Here is a 9,141-nt window from a genome sequence, read left to right on the forward strand (position 1 = left end):
ATCAAAGTCCTTTGAAAAACCTGCGGAGAGGCTCCCGGCTCAGAGACAGATCCTGGCAAGGGCAGTGCTGCAGAGAGACATGTCTGCCCAGGAGCAGCTCCTGTGCACAGCCCAGCAGGGCTGGGGCACTGCCTGCAGCCACCCTGGGCACTGCTCAGAGGCACAGAGGAGTTAAACTCAGTCTGGGCTGGGAGCACAGAGCAGAGCTACCTCAGGGCTCACTGGAGCAGAAATCATCCCAGGTTTGAAACAGTCATTCCCTGGCTGTGGGAAGAGGAGCTGCCATTCCTGCAGGGATCTCCTGGAGCTGGCATATCCCACAGCTTTCAGGACCTTTCAGGAGGACTCTCAGGGCTGCTCCAGGGCAGGGCTGTGGCCCTAGGGCAGGGCTGGCTTTCCCTGCTGCCCCAGCCCAGGCACAGCCCAAGGCAGCTCCTGTTGCCAGGCTCTGCTGCAGGGCTGAGCAGCCGGGGCTGCAGCCAGGGGTGCCCAGGGCTGTCCTGCAGAGCAGGGTCCTGCAGCCCAGGGCGCTGTGCTGGGCAGGGACTCTGCTGCCTGCCAGGGACAGCTCTCTGCCGGACCGGGGAGCTGCTCCCAGCAGTGGGGAGAAGCTCTGGGGGGAAGGAGCCAGCCTGAGCAGGGCAGGGGCTGCTGCTGAGAGGGGCTGGGTGGGGCAGGACTGCTCCCAGCTCTAGACCAGCCTGGGCACAGCTCCGGAGGACACTTCCCAAAGAAGGTAAGCATGGGATTGCTGGAAAGATCAGGAGCTTTCATGAGAGTGTTTTCAATTTCCTGCTTGGAGTAGAGTGGGAAGGTTAGGGTGATGACATAAAGATTTTTGTTTTTATACATTTTTCATCTCTTTGTAGCTCTGCAAATTACTATTATATAGTTATAAAACTATAATATTTCCCTAACTCTATTAAACTCTTAATTAGGTCAAATTACTATTATATACTTCTAGAACTATAACCTTTAATTCTTCCATAACTATAATCTTTAATTAACTTTAATATTTGTCAACCTTTCTCTTAGATTTTAGAACAATAAGCTGTCTAAATACATTCCTGAAACACTTTATAGTCTTATTATCAGGAATAGGACCTACAAGAAGAACATTCTGGTTTCTGACCAGAATATGAGCAGTCATAATAAACAGGGAAGGCAAAGAAGCCTTTGGACCTACTCCAATGGGTTGACCCAGGGATGTGTAACCAGGGCAACCGAATCTGCTATTGGATGATCCTGTTAAATATCCTAATTAATCAACCTTAATAAATTGCTGAAATCAGGGGCCAGGATGGGATGTGCTAAATCCCCACTGGGACACCTGGAAGTTTCCAATTAATGTCTGGTTTTTACTTTACTGTTCTAACATTGTTGTAAGGGTTTTTTTTTTTGTTTTTGGATTACAGACAACAGGGGGGTGAGAAAAGCAGAAGAGGAATTGTAATCCCAGAATCCCAGAACATTCTGAGTTGAAAGGGCCACACAGGATCATCAAAGGAATGTTTGAACATTTACAGAGAGTCCAGAACTGTAACTTTGGGTGGTCAGTCTCTCTGCTGGGAGCCTCCCAAAGGGCCCTCAGCCACTCCTCAGCCCTGGACAGCAGCAGCATCACCTTTGCAGGGCCCAGCAGGGCTCTCCTGAGCTGCCCTTGCCCAGCTGCACACAGAGCCTGCCCCAGCCAGGGCCCTGCGCACAGGCAGGTTTCTGTAGGGCCCCAGCCAGGGCACACAGGCTGGGATGGGCTCTGTGAGCGCTGGCAGGGACAAGGCTCCTCTCAGGAGGGAATGTCCAGGCCCAGGGAGATGCTCAGGGAAGGAGAAGGGGCTGAAGAGAGCAGTGCTGGGGGCAGGATGAGGGCACTGTTGGTGTGTGGGAGGTGCTGGGCACAGCTGGGCATGGGAACACTGTCCTGAGTGCCCAGCTGTCTCTGCCCTGCTCTCTCAGGCACAGCACCACAACATCTTCTCGTGGTTCTGCCCTGCCCTGATATTGTCACTGTTATCTGCTGCTCTCAGGGAGGCTCTGGCTTTTGCAGCAGCTGAGTCAGGCTCTGCCCTTGGCATTCTTGCCAGGCAGGGCTGTCCATGGGAATGGGGTGTCCAAGCTTTCCTGGCACCTGTGGGGCTGTGGGCAAAGCAGTCCATGGGAAAGGGGAATGAGCTGAGCCCCCTCCCTGAGATCCCATCCTGGGCACAGCCAGGGATCTCCTTGCTGTGCCCCTCCAAGCTCTGAGCTGCCCTCCTGGTGCAAATCTGTGCCAGAGCCTCTGGGAGTTCCCTGAATGTCCCGCAGGGAAGGGCAGAGCTGCCACAGCTGAGGAAATGCTGCTGGGTTTGCCCAGGGAGCCGTGAGTGTCCTTGGCACAAGGGGGTGCTGAGACCTTGCCCAGAGACCTTGAGAGAGGGTGAGATATTCAGGGATCCCTCTGCTCTGGGCAGGGTCTGGTTTATCCCAGGATGACCCAGGAGTGTGATTGTGCTCTGATTGCAGCCTAAGGTGCAAAGCCAGAGCAGGTGGGAACAAGCCCATCCAGCCCCTCACCTTCCCTCAGCCACAGGGAATCCTTTGCCTCTCCCATCTCTCAGTGGCAAACTCTGAGTGCAGCAGAAATGCTGGGGATTTTTGACGTCAGAGAGCCAGGAATGAAGGGTGGGGAGGAAGACAATTCCTAAAAAAACGTCCTGCTATTCATGTCTTATGGGACCGTGAATGCAGATGCTAGCAAGCCTGTCTGCATTAGAAGCGATTCCTCTGTCAAATCCTGAATATTCAGCCTTGTCCCTCTGCCCCATGGCCACAAATCCAGGGGACCAGGGCAGGGATGGCTCCTTGAGAACCCCTAAGCACAGGCCTGGCTGCTCCCAGCAAACTCAGCCAGAACAACTGGGGCTCAGGCTGGGACATGGGTGAAGGTTTTACCAGAGCAGGAACAAGGCTACAGGGACAGTCTGCGGGGAATGGCCCAGGCTTGGCTCAAAGCAGCCCCTTCTGACTTGTCACTGTTGTTTCTCCATGAACAGGTCCCCATGCCCAGCCGCAGCAAATGTCCAACAGCAGCTCCATCAGCCACTTCCTCCTGCTGGCATTGGCAGATACGCGGCAGCTGCAGCTCCTGCACTTCTGCCTCTTGCTGGGCATCTCCCTGGCTGCCCTCCTGGGCAACAGCCTCATCATCAGCGCCGTAGCCTGCAGCCGCCTCCTGCACACGCCCATGTTCTTCTTCCTGCTCAACCTGGCCCTCAGCGACCTGGGCTCCATCTGCACCACTGTCCCCAAAGCCATGCACAATTCCCTCTGGGACACTAGCAACATCTCCTACAAAGGATGTGCTACTCAGGTTTTTCTGCTGATCTTCTTCATGGGAGTAGAGTATTTTCTCCTGACCGTCATGTGCTACGACCGCTATGTGTCCATCTGCAAACCCCTGCACTACGGGACCCTCCTGGGCAGCAGAGCTTGTGCCCACATGGCAGCAATTGCCTGGGCCAGTGCCTTTCTCAATGCTCTTCTGCAAACAGTCAATACATTTTCCCTGCCCCTGTGCCATGGCAATGCCCTGGGCCAGTTCTTCTGTGAAATCCCCGCCATTCTTAAGCTTTCCTGCTCACACTCAAAGCTCAGGGAATTTGGGCTTCTTGTGTTTTCCATCTGTGTAACATTTGGTTGTTTTGTGTTCATTGTTTTCTCCTATGTGCAGATCTTCAGGGCTGTGCTGAGGGTCCCCTCTGAGCAGGGACGGCACAAAGCCTTTTCCACCTGCCTCCCTCACCTGGCTGTGCTCTCCCTTTTCCTCAGCACAGGCACATTTGCTCATCTGAAGCCTCCCTCCATGTCCTCCCCATCCCTGGATCTGGCCCTGTCAGTTCTGTACTCCGTGGTGCCCCCAGCCCTGAACCCCCTCATTTACAGCCTGAGGAACCAGGAGCTCAAGGCTGCCGTGCGGACAATGATGACTGGATGCTTTCAGGAACATTAAATGTGCTGGCCAATTTCTGCCAATCACTTGTAATAAAAGTCATCATTGATACTTCTTGTTGGTTTGGTTGTGGTGGTATTTTTTCCTTCATTTTAGGTATTCATGTTGTCCACAAAGAAAAGCCATTCCTTGTGTCATTTCTCATTTTGTTTCTCTCCACGTTCCCTGTGGCCACAGACTGTATCAATGAGGGGTTGCACTCTTGGTGGCTTTAAAGGAACTAAAGGATCTCCCAGCAGAGTTTTCTGCAGAGATGCCCATTTGTTACCTTCTCTGGAGCTGCAGCAGCAATGTCTGTGTGCAGAGCTGGGGGCAGATCAGTGCTGGCCCAGCAGCTGTGCCAAGCAGCAGCAGCAGAACTTGGTATTGCCAGTGCTGCTGCCATGGCCCTGCCTCACTGCCCTGGTGGCCCTGGTGTTGCTGTAGGGCCTGAGTGCTCTCGGGGCTGGGCACAGTCCTGGGGGTGGCAGTGCCGGGGCTGCAGCAGGGACAGGCCATGGGCACTGCTGGGGCAGCACTGACGCCTCAGGCCAGGGCCTGGGGGCTCCAGGCTTCTCTCCCAGGCTCTCTCCAGAACACGGCCAGGCCAATGCTCAGCACAGAAAAGCCCCGTGAGCAGCCCCAGGCTGGCCGTGGGCAGGCTGGGGGCAAACAGCATGGCTGGGGCTCTGCAAGGGCCCTGGGGCAGACAGGAAGGAGCAGCAGAGCAGGGGCTGATCCATCCCCAGTGCGCTGCACAGCCCAGGGCAGCGTCCCAGAGCGTCCTCATAGAGCTGCCAACAACATCCCCCCTCTGCAGCCCTGGCCTCTCCCCCAGCTCACACAGGTGCCCCATCCTTGCAGGCCCAGTCACAGCAGCACTGGCTCAGGAGCCCCTGTTTGCATTGCACACAGCAGGCAGGAGCACCCTTATGCTGTTGGTGTGGGGACATGAACCTGAGGGAGCACAAATGCCATCAGCCCCTTAGGGCCAGCAAGGGCTGGGGTACACCAGGGAAACCACTCAGCTTTGTTCTGGCCTTGCAGTCAGACAGAAAGTTTGTTCCCATCAGCTGGGAGTTTCCTGTCCCACTGCAGGTGCTGTTGCTCAGAGCCAGGGCTGCCTGGCAGCCACCTTCAAACTGCCCTGAGCATTTCCTTGGCTTCACCTTTGCTTTCTTTATTCTTCCTGCCACAAATTTCTTCCTATTGCCCACTCCAGTGGGCCCAGAACTGGATATAGCCCTTGAGGTGCTGCCCAACCAGTACCCAGCACAGGGGAAGAATCCCTGCCCTGCTCCTGCTGGCCACACCATTCCTGATCCAGGCCAGGAGCATTTGGCCTTCTTGTCCAACTGGGCACACTGCTGGCTTATGTCCAGCCTGCTGTCCATCACTTCCCCCAGGTCCCTTTCTGCCTGGCTGCTCTATAGCCACTCTGTCCCCAGCCTGTAGTGCTGCAGGGGTTGTTGTGGCCAAAGGGCAGGACTTGTTAAACATCACCTTGTTAGATTTGGGCCCTGAATGCAACCTGTCCAGGGCCCTTTGCAGAGCCCTCCTACCCTCCAGCTGATCCACACTCACACCCATCTTGGTGTCATCTGCAAATTTGCTCATGATGGATTCAATCCCCTCATGCAGATCATCAATGCAGATATTGAGGTTCACGCTGGTTGGCTCTGACCCCTTGGCCATCCTGTGGGTGCCCCGTAATTGCACTCAGGGTGATCTGTTTCATAACCTTGCTGGGCACCCAGGTCAGGCTGACAGGCCTGGAGTTCCCCAGCTTCTCCTTCCAGCCCTTCTTGGGGATGGGCTCACACTGGCACCTCCAGTCCTCTGGGAGCTCCCTGCTGAGCCAGCACTGATGGTAAATGATGGAGAGCAGCTTTGGGAGCTCATCTACAGCTCCCTCATCCCCCTGGGATGGATCCCATCTGATCCCATACACCTGTGAGCATCTGAGTGGCTCAGCAGGTCACCCACTGCTTCCTCCTGGATTGCAGGGGGCTGTTCTGCTCCCTGTGCCCATCTACCAGCTCAGGAGAACTCTTGTCCTGAGGGCAACCTGTTCTATTATTGAAAGTTGAGACAGACACTGTGTTAAGTAACTTAGCCATTTCCTTATGTTTGGTTACTATATTTCCTTTTCCTTACTTTGGTTTCTATATTCTCCAATGCATCCAAAAAAGAGTAGAGGTTCTCCTTCTCCCTACTTTTGCTATTATTTTTTTTAAATTTAAACAATTTAATATTGGTATGGTTTGGGCCTGGGAAAGCCAGAACCCCCATGAGTATACCCTCTACCTGATATCTGCTGTGAGATGAGAGCAGGAATAAGCAAAGCAGGCTCCAGTTTAAACATAAAGAAAAGTTTATTAACTAAACTACACACAATTACTAAACTACACACACACAAAAAAAAAGAAATCATAAGGAGAATGAAAACTACACAGAAACACTTCCCCCTCCTCCTCCAGATCCCAATACAATTCATCTCCCAAAATTATCCACACTCGGTCTGGCACCACCCTTTAGAAAATCAAATCTTCAGCTTATGAAGAGTAGACGGAGTCCTTCCTTGTACCACGGACTTCTTGTCACAATTAGCACCGCCCGGAGTCCTGCTATCTCATGACATCTTCTTTCCATGCCAAGGTGCTCTCACCACCAGGCATGGGATGGGGCAGAGGCCTGCTTTCAGGGTGGGCCTTTTTAAGGATGCCTCGTCTCGTTCCAAGCAGAGCACACTCTCATCTCTGGGACCTTTCTCCCCCCCATTTCTTCTATACCCCCTGGGGCCGAGGGGTCTCAACACCAAACTCTCCTGGCTCCGAGCCTCCGCTTCCCCCTGCAATGCAGCCTCTGTATCGCTAGGAGACAGTCCATGGATCTACAACAAAAGAGTCCAGCAAAGTTGCCACTCCATCTTCCCCCATTTCTTCAACATCTCTCTTTCTCTTTGCCAGACCCCCTTACTGGCCTGTTTCTTTCTTCATCTTCCACCCTTGTCCCTTTCCTAGGAAAGGTAATGTTCCGTGAAGTTCTCACTATCCACAAGAGTTAAAAGCTCATCCAGGCAGCTGGGCTGCTCGCTGCCCCCCCCCCCCTCCTCCCAGCCGTGCTGCCAGCACATGATATCAAGTTTCAAGGTAAAAATTCCAGCACAGGCTGCATTTTCTCTCTCCGTCTCCAAAAAAGGGGGGGGGGGGGGTAAACAGGTCGCTCGATGCTCCCCCACCCTTCCACCGAATCCGGGCCTACCGTAGATGGGCCACGTGGCTTTCCCCTCCCCCAGCCCAGCCAGCAACTGGGCCGGGGGAGGGAGGCCCAACCCTTCACGCCGGAAATCCCAAGAGGGTTCTGAAGGACAAGAGCCCTGCTTTTACCTCCTTGGGTTTGTAGTCTCAAGAGGCGGATCCAATGCCCCACTGGTCAAACCAGGTGCCCATCTTAAAATCCGAACACCCATTGGTAACCACAGCAAAACAACATATCCCAGATGTCCTATTTCCGGTCAAACCACGACAAATATTATTATTTTTACAGAGGTGGCCAGGTTAAGCTCTAATTGAGCTTTCACTTCTCAACTTTTCTTTCTGCATAACGTAAGGACATCCTTAAACACTTCCTGAGTTGCTGGTCCTTTTTACCCTGAGTTCCCACAAAAGTTCCATGGGCAGCCAGGCCATATTGCCAGCCAGGGGCTATTTACAATTCACAAATAGGATGGGACTGCTAGCAACTTTCCTTAAGCTGTTTTATTTTTCAGCATCAGTCTCATTCATGGTTATGGCAATGGGAAGATGCCATCAGTTCACAGCCCAGGAAGCAGACAGAGAACTTAATGTTACAACTTATTTTAAAAGTGTTTTGACCAATCACACAAAGCAAAAGCATATTGACAGTAGTTCTATCCAATCACTTTAAGCACACGTACCTTTGGTTAAAAAAATGCTTGCTTATTTCAAATACAATACCTGCATGTAAGCCTTAAAACACAATGCATAGAGCTCCATTATTAAGCTTCAAACTTCCTACTATCTTGCTAGATAAACTTCTCTGTAGCTTAGGGAGTTATTCTAGACAAGTGTTAATACACAGACCATTGTTCTATTTGTCTTTAGTTTTCTACTTTTTAGATAATTTTCCTGCTTACCTATTTCACGGTAACTGCTTAGCTCAAATCACAATTCCACTGTCTCAGTGGCCTGCCTTTTGACACTTTCAAAAAACCCTCTGATTTTATGGATTCCCACATGGTCAGTAATTTTCCTTACCAGCTCATCTTTTGCCACACTGGAACAGGCTGGTCTTTCCCCCTTAAGATTACTTTCTTGAAATGTGTCCATCCTTTTTGGACCCCTTTGTTTTTAAGGGCTGTTTCCCTTCAATAAATCAGGACCTGATTTGGTACTCCCCAAATCTGCATCCTAAACAGGCCAAAGTCTGCCCTTCCTAATTCCAGTGTAGAAGTTTTGTTGCTGCCCCTCCTTCTTTCACAGAACATTGAACACTTCATTATTTCATGGTCACTGTGCCCCAGGCAGCCTCCGAGCCCCACATCTGCCACCAGCCCTTCTCTGTTTGTAAACAGCAGCAGACAGAGCTTTCCTTGGCAGTGGGAGTGTTACCAAAAATTTGGTAAAACAGAAAACTCCTTAACACCAATGTAGCATTAAGAAGCTGCATTCTTTATTCAGCTGGATGCATGGGGGATAGCTCCTCCCAAAGCCGTGCATGCTGAGAACAGGAAAGTTTTTGTTAATTTTCTGTATTTTGCACACATATTCATTGATTTTCCCAGACTAAACATAAATATGATAATGGTTTCCCCAAAATCATTAACATATTTCTCCTCCCCTTTACCCATGCATTCTTCTGTCCTGGAGGTCTCTCTGGTGGTCCCTGGTGCTCATGGACCCCAATGTTCCAGTGGGCCTGGCTGTGACGTTGGTCACAAGGGTTGCAGGTGAAGAGAGAGGCGAGAATGTTGATCCATGATCAGAAGGCTTGATTTATTATTTTATGATATATATACTACATTATAACTGTACTAAAAGAAATAGAAGAGAAAGGTTCTCAGAAGGCTAGCTAAGCTAAGAATAGAAAAAAAAAAGAATTAATAACAAAGATCTGTGTCTCAGAGAGAGAGCGAGACCCACCTCTACCAT

General features: G+C 51.6%; 1 protein-coding gene across 1 annotated transcript; it reads left to right on the forward strand.

The window, feature by feature from the left end:
- Positions 1 to 3,055: 3,055 nt before the first annotated feature.
- LOC131570651 (olfactory receptor 14J1-like) lies at positions 3,056 to 3,988 on the forward strand. The gene has a single exon (XM_058823023.1). It carries the CDS (start codon positions 3,056 to 3,058, stop codon positions 3,986 to 3,988), a length of 933 nt encoding a protein of 310 aa, XP_058679006.1.
- Positions 3,989 to 9,141: the final 5,153 nt, after the last annotated feature.

The sequence above is a fragment of the Ammospiza caudacuta genome, chromosome 36, assembly GCF_027887145.1.
Source record: "Ammospiza caudacuta isolate bAmmCau1 chromosome 36, bAmmCau1.pri, whole genome shotgun sequence".
NCBI classification, from domain to species: domain Eukaryota; kingdom Metazoa; phylum Chordata; class Aves; order Passeriformes; family Passerellidae; genus Ammospiza; species Ammospiza caudacuta.

Bases quoted from the DNA above. Each gene is read 5' to 3' on its own strand.
- LOC131570651 (XM_058823023.1), top strand. From the start codon at position 3,056: ATGTCCAACAGCAGCTCCATCAGCCACTTCCTCCTGCTGGCATTGGCA.